The 13855-nt window shown below is 38.4% G+C and overlaps 1 protein-coding gene across 8 annotated transcripts in view; it reads right to left on the reverse strand.

Annotated features, from left to right (window-relative positions):
• Nucleotides 1-13503, reverse strand: part of LOC118264558 (prominin-like protein) — a 38833-nt gene extending 25330 nt beyond the window's left edge. For 4 of the 8 annotated variants that reach the window (XM_050704918.1, XM_050704920.1, XM_050704917.1 and 1 more), the window contains exon 1: nucleotides 12834-13503. In XM_050704918.1, coding sequence (XP_050560875.1) covers nucleotides 12834-13113 — 280 coding nt within the window. In that variant the 5' untranslated portion in view covers nucleotides 13114-13503. The remainder of the gene's footprint in view (nucleotides 1-12833) is intronic. The other 4 variants (XM_050704923.1, XM_050704924.1, XM_050704922.1 and 1 more) reach the window with 4 other exon arrangements.
• Nucleotides 13504-13855: the final 352 nt, after the last annotated feature.

A 13855-nucleotide genomic window follows, 5' to 3' on the forward strand; every position in this document is an offset into this window, starting at 1 on the left:
TAAACTCAGATCTATGTCGCTGAAACTTCGTACGTCACTACGACATAGTGAGTACATAGCATATCATGTAGGTAGGTTGTTATACCATGTTTGTTACTTTATAATTTGTCGGCGGACGACGGACGAGTCTATCATGCCGGGGAAAACGGCACGCGCTGTCTATCCGCACCTGTAGTCTGGCACATCATAACACAGCACTATGGTGTGTCGCTTATTGATACTAACTAACGAGTTAAGTATTGCCAATATATTCGAACCCTCGCACAGACGAGACACTATATTAACTGTAGCTTATCCAGGCACAACTCAGCATATGTCCGCCCTGTCATATCTGTCCAGGTAAAACTATCAGCACAGAACCTGCTCACAACATGAGGTCTAACAGAAAAGGCGGCGCAAGCATGAGGTATCGATATCACTCGTCAACTTCTGGGAGATATTCCTCCTCGTGTAGCCAACAGTCGGACTCAGACATCCAGTCAAAATCAAATGTTGTTCAAAAGATCAACTACTCAATCACTACCTAAATATCTATTACCATATTAAAATAGATTACTTCGATATTCATATTATCGTGTCTTTTATCTCTATTAATTGGTTATACATGTATTTTATTAGATAAAATTTTATTGTCCAAACAATTATATGAAAGATAAGGCGGTTTTGACGAGATGACATTGGATAAGGGAGAATGGAAGGAGAAAACATAATATTTGGAAATCCCAAGTTTGGACAAAGGCAGGAAGATGATGACGATAAAGTTTATACTTTCACCGACAATTACTTTTATAAAGGTAAAATTTAAAAATATAACAAATAATTGAAAAACTAAAAAACCCGACTCGTTTCTTCATAATATGAAAATGAGAAAACCCTAAAACAAGAAAGTCATCGTAATATTGAAGCAGTCGGGACCCATTCTAAATATGAAGACTTGGTGACATACGGCTGGCTTTCTAGAATCTAGAAGAAGAATATGTACCTAATCCAGGACGGGAATAATGTTGGCATTGGCGTGGCGCTTCGGAGGCGAGTCACGTTACTCAGTGTTTTGAGAATGTGTCATGTTTGCCTTACCAGGAAATACCTAACTTAAAGAGATTCACATACGAAAATTGTTGAGAGCGTTAGGAATAATATTTGTACATCTGCATTCATTAAATTACACATCATCTGTCGCACTCCTATCTGTGCTACTTGGTCACCACGGGTGTTTCAAACAATGTAATCAATGCCTAGTTATAGTTGGGCAAATATTACAAAGCTTAAGAGTTTGAATGTTTATTTGACTGCGCTATCTCATAAGGCCTTATCAAATCATTCTAGCGGACGCGGACGCGGACGCGTAGCAAATAACAATGTTGTCTTGCGCGTAGCAAGTAAATATTGTAGTGTGACCCCTGCGAATTCGCTGCGCAGTCGCGGCATGTTCGTTGTGCGCCCGTAACGTATATAGTTAAGTATATTCGCACTTGATCCACCTTTAAACCTTTCGCAATTTGCTGGTAAAAACTTGTCGCATCCGACAGGGATTTACCTAATCATGGTTTTATCTATGATACTGTGACATCAGTATATATTTATATCATTTATTTAAATTGATTGTCTATCCTTTTCAACTTTTACAAAATGTACTCTTACTTTATTTTTCAATGTGACGATCTCGATTAGATATAACTTACGTCCGAGTGTCGACGCCATATGATTTTCCTATTGTGAACAGACAGCGGAAAGCGATTGGGATACAGCTGAGCTAACTATAAGAAGGAATACGTAGTTCTGTATAAGTTGTATAATTCATTTTCTTTCTTGTAGCATTTACTTTCGAATTTATGACCAAAATCTTAGTGATCGAAGACCAAAATGGATGATGTCATTTTGTCATCGAAGTTCCCGGTAACTACAGCAACATAAACGAGAACATCAACATACACTATAATAATAAACAAGAATGTTAAACTAAATCCATGAGTAAGTTAATGTCACAAATTAAGGAAGAGTATTAAGGAAAATGACTCCCATTTGCCTGTTAAGCTGTTATTTTGCCTGGATAAATAGGAATTCAAGATGAGTCAGCCATGTCTCTTAATTATAATGTAATGGAACTCTTAATACCTACATATTCTTAGAAAACTTGTTATTGACCTAATCCTAACTTAGAATAAGACCAAAATAAAAAGTAATTACATAAATAAATGTAAAAACGATCTCTATGGGAATGGGAGGGAGTCAATCAGTAGTGGAGTAGACATCGGGAGCTTCACTTGAAAACTTGAATAATCCTTTTGAGTAAATGTTTTTGGTAATTGGGTGAGCAGTAAACAAGGCGACGTGCACTAACTATACGTTGCTTTACAAAGTCGACAAGGTTAAGGGTGGTAGAAAAAGTTAACGATGTGCGAACAAAGTAAAAACGGATGAAGCCAGCCCTCGAGACAACCACAAGCCAGTGACTCGTGAATTTGGGTCCTGCGTGGGCTACTCGTGCGTTGTACGGGTATTTGCGGAGCAGAGTACCTATAGGGTGAACATCGGCAATATGTATCAACACAATCTCATCATTTTGTACAATATTTGCTGATGCGATGCTGACGTTCTATTAAAAGGCATGGAGCATGTAACTTCAGGGTAGGGCAGACAGAGTCCCGCAGGAACACGATCGATCGCTCTGTGAATAGTGTGGGTGAACGTAGCCTTTGTTTATTTCTAAACACTCTTAAATTAATCGTTTTGGTTATTCTGCTTGCAAGTAAGAGACAGTTTCAAGCATCCATAATAGATACTGCCCTTTCAGGTCTACGCATTCCAGAATGTCTTGGGTGCGATTGAACCGTTGAATAAAAAAATCTTCAATTCAAGTAGTTACTATTTAGTAAAATAAACATGTAAGTAACTAGCTACACATCAACTGCAGACAACTATCTACTAGGTATTCCATTATAAGCATTATGTGCATTGTGCATGGATTGTTATGTTTACGTATCACTACATAGTATAAAACAAAGTCGCTTTCTCTGTACCTATGTCCCTTTGTATGCTCAAATATATAAAACTACGCAACGGATTTTGATGCGGTTTTTTAATAGATAGGGTGATTTATACTGCATAAATATATATGATTACCAACATCGGTGAAAACTAGATCTAATTCCATTCTCATGGAACATTTATTGCAATCGCGAATATGAAAATTAATAAAATAACCAACCAAGTAAAAAAGTAGGTATTCATGTCAATGACAATGGTACGGATCGCTTAAAATTAGTTAATCCTTTAATACTTGATACGAATATGTATGTATGGAAACATGTAGCTACACAAGCGCAGGTTTTATCTAAATACAAAAATACGTTAATCGGTACCAGTCGGGATAATCCTGATCACATTGATAAAGAAAATCGTCTGCAACAAATATTTTGATAGGAACAGAACTGCTCTACATTGCTTCCTACGACTAGTAATATCAACTGTTCGTAGTCTTATATGAATTACATCGTTCATGTTAACTCTCTGGTCCATTCTCACACATCGCGAACATTACATTAGTAAAATAACACTTTCAATACTAAGCAGCAGTGAGGTAAATACAGAGAGAACTTGTACACGTCGTCGCGTCGTATTACAATAATGTACACGAAATCTATCTTGGTATTAATCAGTCAGTATCTACTCATTATCTGTAATTGCGGTTTGTTTATCTTAAACTACTTATTATAGTATTACAGGAGTTTCAGCTTCCTCCGCAGTTCTACTGATAGGTGTGTAATATATATCTAGGGCAAAACGTCATCGTGATGAACCTCTCACTATCGATTGTTATTCGGAATCGACAAACCTAATTTCATACAGAGAACATAATACAGAACGTAATCAGTAATCACATCTGCGTTTAATTAACTGGAGTAATTGATTAGTTAGTATTAGTTAGCTCATGAACTAAGCATTTTAGTAGACCAATTCCACTGTGTGTATGTTCCTTCGGTTGACTAATTGACTGAGTAGTGTCGACTGAGGGGACGTTTCGCCGTACAACGGGAAGGGAATAAAGAGGATGAAGATAATCACGAGGCCGGCGGAGTAGTGAGTGTACAGTCGAGCGGGACATGTTCTACCGAGGACCAGGGCTACCCGGCGTCTGCTCTACCTCAGCTCACGAGCTTTTCTTTCCATAAATCGTCCGAACTACGAAATGGAAAGTGAAGTAATTTTCCTTTTTTAACTAATTATTACATACACCATCAATCATGAAAAACGGTTATACTACTTCTTTCCCTGTTTAAATTCTAGAATATTATAATTTCCGGACCGGAGGCAGGTAGCATCAGTAGGTACATTTCAATAGATATTTTTTGTGAACAATCTTTATTTGTGACCACTATTAGTACTGTTACGTAGTACACGTGTAACGTCCCACGAAACTCAATTAACTATTACTGAACCTCGACAGATGGCATCCTTTGTGAAAACAGTTAATAGGTAGATAGGTACCAATTTCCGGTACCTACCTAGTTATTTGTACGAAATCAGACCATGTTTTATTTATGGTAATATTGCACACATATCTGAAACAACGATGAACAAAACATTGAATAATAGCTTTTCCTTCACACGTTCACCATAACAGGTCAAAGGGCAGCTACGTAGTGGAGCAGTGCAGTCTGGTCGGATGTAGGTCGCACCTGCAGTGCGGGCGGCGAGCGCAGTGCGGCTCCGGCCGGCCGACCCGGCTACACTTCACTCTCGACCTCTTTCGTCCACGCTTTACAGTGCCATGTAATACAGTTTACTCACGCGTTACGCTTGTCTCCTCTTGTTTTGTGAGTGCATTTGCTAACTTATAGGTCCGGTTTTGTATGGACCCTGACCTAATAAGTTTAAGTGTGGGAGAGCCATGCTTCGGCACGAATGGGCCGGCTCGACCGGAGTGATACCACGGCCTCACAGAAAACCGACGTGAAACAACGCTTGCGTTGTGTTTCCTTGTATGAGTGAGGTTACCGGAGGCCCAATTCCCCCCTACCCAATCTTCCCCATCCCCGATTCCCGAACCACAACCCTTAAATTCCTAACTCCCAAAAAGCCGGCAACGCACTTGTAACGCCTCTGGTGTTTCAAGTGTCCATGGGCGGCGGCGATGGCTTACCATCAGGTAATACGTCTCTCTACGCTCGATTGCCGGCTTGTTCCATAAAAAAAAAAAAAATAACCGATAAAGTTAAAACGAAACACAAAAATAGTATGAAGTTGTTTTTTTTTATGGTATAAGCCGGTAAACTAGCAGACGGATCACCTGATGGTGAGCAAACACCCAAACAGCACACAGCACATGCACACCCAAAACACCAGGAGCGTTACAAGTGCATTGCCGACCTTTTGGGGGTTAGGAATTTAAGGGTTGTTGAGGAATCGGGGATTGGGAATGGAGGTTGTAGGTCCTCCGGTAACCTCATTTACACAATGAAACACAACGCAAGCTTTGGTTTTTTTTGATGCCGTGGTATTACTCCGGTCGAGCTGACCCATTCGTGCCGAAGCATGGCTCTCCAACATTTAAATTTGTCTGTTTTAGATTTAAACTGCGCATTTAATTATTTTTTTAAGTAAAAGTATCTACATACTTAGGTACCTAGTTGGTGTTTTAAAGATTATAATAAAGAGTGATCTATGTTAATTAACCCTTGACGAATTGATTCATGCGAGTCTAAATAATTGTAACTGCCATAGCCATGTGTTCCATTGTAACTAATTGCCCCGGCTTCGCACTGTTATATTGTTTCTCTTCTAGGTTATACCTACTATGCATGCTACAAATCTTCTTTTTGACTCGTGAACCACTCTATTTATTGCAGACATATGTATCTGCGGAAAATTAGTAAGTAGGTTCCGCAGGTACTTTTAAAGAATGAAACATACATAGAGACAGACTTAAAAAGCGTTTTTGTTTTACAGTGTAGTGATACAAATGATATTCATGTTCAAGGTGTTTCTGTGTGATGCAGTGAATCCATGAACATTATTTAGATTTTATACCGCCGTACGTAGTTGTAGCGAGGTACATGCAACGAATTGACCTTCTGTCGGTTTTATTAATCGATCATGGCCAACGGTTGTTATCATTCTCTGCTCCTACAGTACCTGACCTGCAAGAATGTAAAGATTTACCTAGGTGTTCTTGCAAAATTTACAATAAACTCAAACAAAAACATAATTACAAAGGATGTTTATTTTATACTTAGGCACATTTATTGCAAATCACGAAGATGTGAAGGTTGAATCAATTGCACGTGTAACAGAATGGGACTGCTCCCTCCGACTCTATTTTTATAGTGGGCTGCCGCCTGCGGCCACAGACGGGTGCCGCCTGCCGACAACGGGACCTGTTGCTCGCATGTTCGAAACTGTATACTTAGATCTACTTGTGTACCTAAGATAGAGCATCATCAAGTATTTGTGTACTGTTTCGTACAACCAGAACGCTTAACTATTACACTCAACTGACGTTATAAAAACATATTATGACTTTAGTCGGGTTCATTCACTGTTGATCACTGTTAATTTCGTATGGTGACGTGGCAGCAGTGTATTTCACTAGAAGCGCGGGAGTGGCGACGGCCGCGCCTCGCATCTGGGTCGCTCGCCCGCCGCCGCCCGCGGACCACTTGCACAACTCTCGCGCACTCAGCAACACCAAAGTATACTACTTCTCGCTCTATCGGTACCTACAGGCTTTTGCGGGCGGATTTAAAACATTAGAATGCCGTTATTCTTAATAATTTATAAGCAGACAAGTAGTTACCTACCTTATGCTGGATAACACTAAAGATTTTCAAATTTTGAATTTAAAAATAAATAGGTATTCGATTGGCTCCAAGATGGCTGCCTCACTACTCTACGCTTATTGATACAACGCTTGTGGCCTTTACTGAGTACGTTATGGGGTGGCTTTATATAGTTTCTAGGTAACATCACGTGCAAGAAGCGAAAGTCTGTCACAGGCACAGCAACTCTATTGGGAAATTGATTTAACAATGAATGTATTGCAATTATTCATTCGTACAAAAATCCAATAGAGAGAGTAACCACACTGTGTCTATACATACATACATATTCATATTCGTTATTACAAATTATTATTATATTCGTGGTTATTGATACATACTCGCTATTGACTAAGTATCTGGCTCATTGGGTTACGGTTAAGTTCGGCAAAACAAAATTACAGTTACAGCTCATTCGTTTTCTTCCACTCGGTGATTCATACCGAATGATTCGTGCAAGTGTTCGAAAATACCTTATAAGCTTAAGAATAAGATTCTATTTCGAATGACAAGTTTATAGTATAAGTAGTAAAGCTAGAATCAAAAGTAAGTGGATAAATCGTCAGACAGATTCATTCGAAAATTATTCGCAAGGTCATCTAGATTGATCTCGCGCACGGAGTTTTAGGAAGGTGAATCTAATAATTATTTTTTTAAAAAAATTATCAACGTCGCTTCCCGCTGTCTATACCTATGTAATGTAGTAAATATGCTTAGATATCTGATACAATATACCCAATTGCTAGTCGAATAGAACGGAAAAGATAATATATAGGATTCGATTACAATTTTGCATAGTACCTAACTACCTACTGTTCAGAAAATGAGAAAATAAGATCACTTTCTTGTAAGTGATAAACATAGAGAGCCTAGTAATTAGAGCGAGGTGAGTTCGCACGAGTGTAGCAAGTGACGTATCATGACGTGTCGTGCGCGTGACGTAAGGTACGGTACGCGTAGCCAACGGCGCTGTCGCGGTCCAGTGAACCACGCAAATCATCACTATCCATCTAGTCATCTAGTGATTCTTGTAGTTAAACGTTCTTAGGCTATGATGCGTTTACGTGTATAGGTGATGTAACTAGTAGATAGACTTCTTGCCTGGTCAAAACAGTGGTGAACTAATCATGAATATAAATCATTTATCATTTAAAAATATATTGGTACCTTGTATTCAGGGATAGAGTGGTCTTTCACACCGTTTAGACAAAGGGAGGAATGAGGATTTTCACACGTAAAAAAGGTACGCTCGGGACTCTCGAAAGACGGAACAGTGCAAAAAGACAATAGCGTAGATGATTAATTTTTATTACTAACTTTTATTACTTACGAATACAAATAACGTCGAGCTAGCACCCACTCCAAAATTATGATTTGTTTTATTAAAACACCAAGTTTAAACTTCCATAAACTAAAAACCAAAAAAATAAAAATTAAGTATATTCATTGTACTGCTTGTGTCTAGGAGTGGGTCTCCTAGTTTAGAAATCGGTGCCACCAAATAACTAACTACTAAACAAATTTATATTTGGGTGAGTGTAGAAATGTTGTTGTTGTTGGTATAAAAATGATTACCAAAAATTACAGTACCGTACAATAATATAATTATGATGTATATTATTTACGTACGCACTTACGGTTGCCATCTGTTCGGTTTTTAGGGTCCTATCCGGCCGAATTTTTACGGGTCTAGCGACTGGCCTGTCCGGCTTTAGGCCTTTTGAAAACAGTCATACCTCTACAAATGGTAACCATATACGCACATGGCCACGAAGCTACAAGAAAAAACTGTAAGTAAAGTAATTTTTCAGAAATTACGTATTATTACAGGAAACACTTAACTTCAATGCATAATAATTCCTGAAAAAGTACTAGGCCAGTATAAGCAAATAGAAGTTAATCAACATGGGCGCCGCACGCGACGGCCACAATGCACATGGCCTTCGTGACGTATCAGTAACGTCACGATAGTGTTATCAGTGTCGTCGGCCAAGTAAAAAGATCATTGTCACTGATAACCTCTGTGAGGATATGAAGACCTAGTAGGATCCAGAAGCTTACTGCCTCGCATTACAAAACTGACCTGATTGAAACCCTAAAGAAAAGAGCTTAGGTACCAAAACAGGGTTGTTTTAGAAGGTCGGTAAGGCATCTTTATAAACTCACCTAGTGTTGTATGGGCATAATACCTGTCAGGCGATCTGTCAACTCGTTTATCTCAGATAAACTTTGTGATCACCAAATACATATACATACCTACCTACATATGTTTTCCACTAGATATGTGCCATATAGCTAAGTTGCGAGGACACAATAGCTAAGCTGTAAAACTATGTGACCGTTTCCACTGATAGTAAACTATACGGTGGAGCGAGTAAGAGGTGCTATGAAAATGCACCGTCGTAGAGTAGTAGCTCGAGAACGAGATGTATTGATAGTGGACCGTTTCCACCAGTGCTGATCTATGTCTGCCAAACGAATCCACAGTAAAGTAGCATAGCAAGTCTCTGGTGAAAAAGCGCCCTTATAATAACTAATCATTACCTACATACATCTCTCTCTCCGATGATCCAACTTAATGCACCTTGCTTGAATTAGCATGAACTGTTTAATTGTATGTCAATGAAAAACCTTCGCTTTTTGACATGAAACTGGGAACTAAATATGAAGACTTAGTGAGGCTAGCTGGCTTGCTAGAATGGGTCCCGACTGCTTAAGTTTTACGATGACTATCTTGTTTTAAGGTTTTTCATTTTAAAGAAACGTAGTCGGGTTTTTTAGTTTTTTTTTAAATTACCTTTTTTATTTTCTAATATCACATCATGATATTCAAATCAATTCAAATTATTTTATTTGCGATAACTAGTTATTTATTATAATATTTTTATTTAATTACCTTTTCGACCGAGTTCTGCGCACGCACTTTTTAAAGAGTAACTAGTGTGTGAAACAAATAGTCCGAATACCATATTTTTGGTTTACCTTGAAAATTACGGAATGCTCCATATAAACTTCCAACCCCCATTTTAGAGATTAGGGGCTAAAAAAAGAGAGAATCTGAAATCAAGTTAATTCGGCGCTCCATTTTGCCGTGAATGAAAGACGGACAAATAAACAGACACAACACATCATGTTCGCATTTCTAGTATTATTATGGGTAGCCTATTTATTCACCATTGATAAACGGAAAGTAGAAATTAAAAAAACCATGGAATCTTTAGAATCTAAAGCCAAGTACTGATGATGTCACCGATGATTTTTTCTCTAGTTCCCAACACCTTAAGTCATCTGGACTATTATTTACAACATACCTAGTATACCTACCCTGTATAATAATTTCCTGCTTACCTAGTTAGGTAGGTATAGGTACATACTATAAAAGCGCAAGTTAGTGGGGATGTACCTATATTAACTACTAGCTACTTCCGCGCGGTTTCACCCGCTCTGCTCGGCTCCTATTGGTCATAGCGCGATGTTTTATAGCCTATAGCCTTCCTCGATAAATGGACTATGCAACACAAAAAGAATTATTCAAATCGGACCAGTAGTTCCGGAGATTAGCGCGTTCAAACAAACAAACAAACAAACTCTTCAGCTTTATAATATTAGTATAGATATGAACAAGTATCTAATGGAGTTCGCTATTCTTTCACACAGAAATTAACAGTATGGATCTGGATGGCAGAGATTTCTGGAATATCAAGCAGAGTACTTTATGCGGCGAGCGAGGCCACTGGCAGAAGTTAGAAGGAATATACAAGCAGAATATGAAACTAGTGTGTAGAATATCATCACATTACAACTTCCATCACGACTCTGCACGTATCCGTATGACGAGGATGTGTCAATCTACACACACTGCGCCACGCTCTTGCTGCTTTTAGACAACTACATAAGAGTTATTTTGGATTGCACAAATTGCTAAATTATAAACGGACATTTCGAACAATGCAGTTTGAAACAGACGCTTATCTTATTTGTTTTGGGGTCAACCAGTTCAGGCGCCCACGCAGTGCGGCCTTACGTCGCTTCTGTTCGCTGTTCGTCTTGTCACCTATAATATTATCACCGGTGAAACTTCCCAAGAAGTTTTAGCTTTAAAAACATGTAATATCACGCCTTTTATCTATAAGATGAATCCATAAGATGGATAAAAGGCGTAATGTTATGGGAAAGGCCGGAGCAATGAGTTGGAGGCACAAGGTCGACGACCGCGACATGTGACTTGCGTGAGCGCACCCTTCGATCAACGGTAGCATTATTAAAAGGTATCCGTACGTTATTAATTTATTGGTATAGGTATCTAGGTGACCCCCGTTGGTCGAGTAGTGGTAAGTAATAGTGTACATTCGGTGTAGTGTGCCTGCAAGGGCAATATAACTTTCTCAAATTAATTTATTAGTACCATTCGCTTATCTTTGTCAGGGGGAGACGTCGAGCAAGACTATTCTGGTATATCCGCCACACACCGACCTCACAGAGGGGCACGACACGGCCTAACTGGCTAATGAAAAAATGCATAGGTAATAAACCCATTTCTAAAAGTTTATGTATATGTTAATAGGTAGGATTGGGAAATGTTCGCTGCCTTGGTGCCGATGCTATGACCTGGCCAGCCAACTTGCATGTGCACAAAGCCTCGAAAGTGCGTGCCGCTAGCAATGACAAGTATGGGAGCGAAAAACTCCCCATGTCTGTAGCCTACATAAAGGAGGTTCTTCTATTTCGCAGGATTATAGTTATGGTAAAGTGATTTAGGTACACAGCTACAACTTTTATGTATGGACTTTCCTGTCTTCCTCAAGCCACCATTACAGAAAGGCGAATACTCTGTAGTCCAATATAGAAAATCGGCTAGTACACAAAATGCATCCTATATTTTCTTATGATTTGATGATGGTCAAAGGCTGTGTCTGAGCTCTAACCTAGACCAAATCTTATAAAAAGCTCTAGTTGATAGACAGACAGATAGGAGCTACAAAAGAAGGCAATGTTCTCAACAATAAAACATGTGATGATTAACACACAGTACTGCAAACTGCCACAGTATGCAGTGAAGCAGATCTTATATGAAAATTGGCCTCTATTAAATCCATTGTCACAAGGAAAGTCACGGAATAGAATAGCACCTGAGCAAAGCATCAGCCATCATCATCAAGAGTCAGATATTGGGTAATAAAAATCTGTGATTTACTCATAATATCAAAGTCATAGAATTGATAGCAACTAAGGGTACACAGGGTAACAGAAAGTTACAGGATTACGATAGTGCCTATGACTAAGTGGCTTTAATGTAAAATTTATCTTTTTCAAGTGACTTCCACATTGGCTTAGTGATACAAAAAAATGTGAAAGGAACAAAGATTCATTACAGATACTTTATATGTAGTATTGAGGGGAGTATGACATTGCTGTTTTAATTTGCTACCTTTGCAGCACAGTTAATTAAATTTGGGTCCCTTAGCAAAATTAAAGGAGTTGGTAATAGTTTTACTCCTGTGTGAGTGTTTTATTTTACATTCCACGATGGTGACTCATTACTTCTTGTACATATTATACTATATTATATCTTCATTGTCAGGAGGAATCATATTTACTAATTGCCCTGTCTCCTGTTTATCTCTCAAGTGTGTATGTTGACATATTTGTATGTAATTATATAATATGCAAAGACTATTAGGTATGTTAAGTAATATATAAAACTGAACAAATATTAATAAACATACTCAATCATAATATGTTATATGTATGAGCAACAAGCCATCAGGTGGGTTCTGTGCATTGTTCCCAGCTGAGGCAATGTATCAGCCACCATTGTACCTTGCCCATTGTATGGTAATGTTTCACACAGATTCATAGAAACTAATATTAAATAAATCAACCCTCCTACAACTAAATTAATAAGTAATAGTTGAATGTCTAGATTTCGAATCAATAAACATTTTGCTATTAAGAGTAGTAGTGAAAATAATCATAATAAAATTATTATTATGGAGAATAGAAGAGTCATTTTACCTTCTGGATATGCCTGCTTGTCCGCGATGGCGTCGATGATGATGTGCGTCGAGTTGTAGAGGGGGCCCATAGCGCGCATATCGAACTGCAGCTCGGCAACGTACTTGGCGGTGATCACTGGCTCCGAGTAAACCACCTCCACCATATCCATCACGTCCGTTACTTCGTCGAGCATGCTGAGCGAGATGTTATTCATGTTGTGCCCAATCTCCGCGTCCGCGCCGCCCCAGCTCAACACCGCCATACAAAGACACACCACCACTTTGCACATTTTGCCCATCGTTACTATTTCATATCACGAACATAACTGATTTAATAGCACCACACTCAGTTCTCTCTAGTTCACACCGACTAAAATTTGATTGCGGGTAAACTGTCTGTTTGCAAAACAAACTTTGTTAAACCCTTACCCGTTTACTAAACATAAACACTCGAATGAGGTCGATAATCACTTGATAATGAAACTATCATAACATTATAACTAGATGTTTCATGTAACTTCACGTTAATCTAAACCATATTTCAAACATAACATCAGACTTTTATGTCATGGTTCACATAATTAACCGATATTAAAAATTAAAACTTATACGTCGACACGGCTAACTGAACGGTCGATGTGAATCAACGAACGAATGCCGAAACCGAACGACGATTGACATTTACGAATGATGAAAGCTCACAGCTCACATGAAGTTAGCTCCAGGATGACTCAGAAACAGAAATGAAATTAGGTACAGTTCAATTCAATCACTCACCATTCATTCAATAGTGTTGCCAATTCACTTTGATGAATTCAAATAGGAGAATTTTATATTTTGTGAATTTAAATTTTTGTACAGTCGTCTTTGATTAAAAAGGCATAAATATAATCAAAAACTGTAGTATTAATATATTTAGCGGTTTACCGCAATTTCATGTGTGAAAGTTGATTATACAACACACTTTGAACCTCTATTTCATCATCATTGCAAAATTCCTGAAATACGTTCCTATTTGTTTTAAATCCAAATTCTAAATAC

The sequence above is a fragment of the Spodoptera frugiperda genome, chromosome 26, assembly GCF_023101765.2.
Source record: "Spodoptera frugiperda isolate SF20-4 chromosome 26, AGI-APGP_CSIRO_Sfru_2.0, whole genome shotgun sequence".
NCBI lineage: Eukaryota > Metazoa > Arthropoda > Insecta > Lepidoptera > Noctuidae > Spodoptera > Spodoptera frugiperda.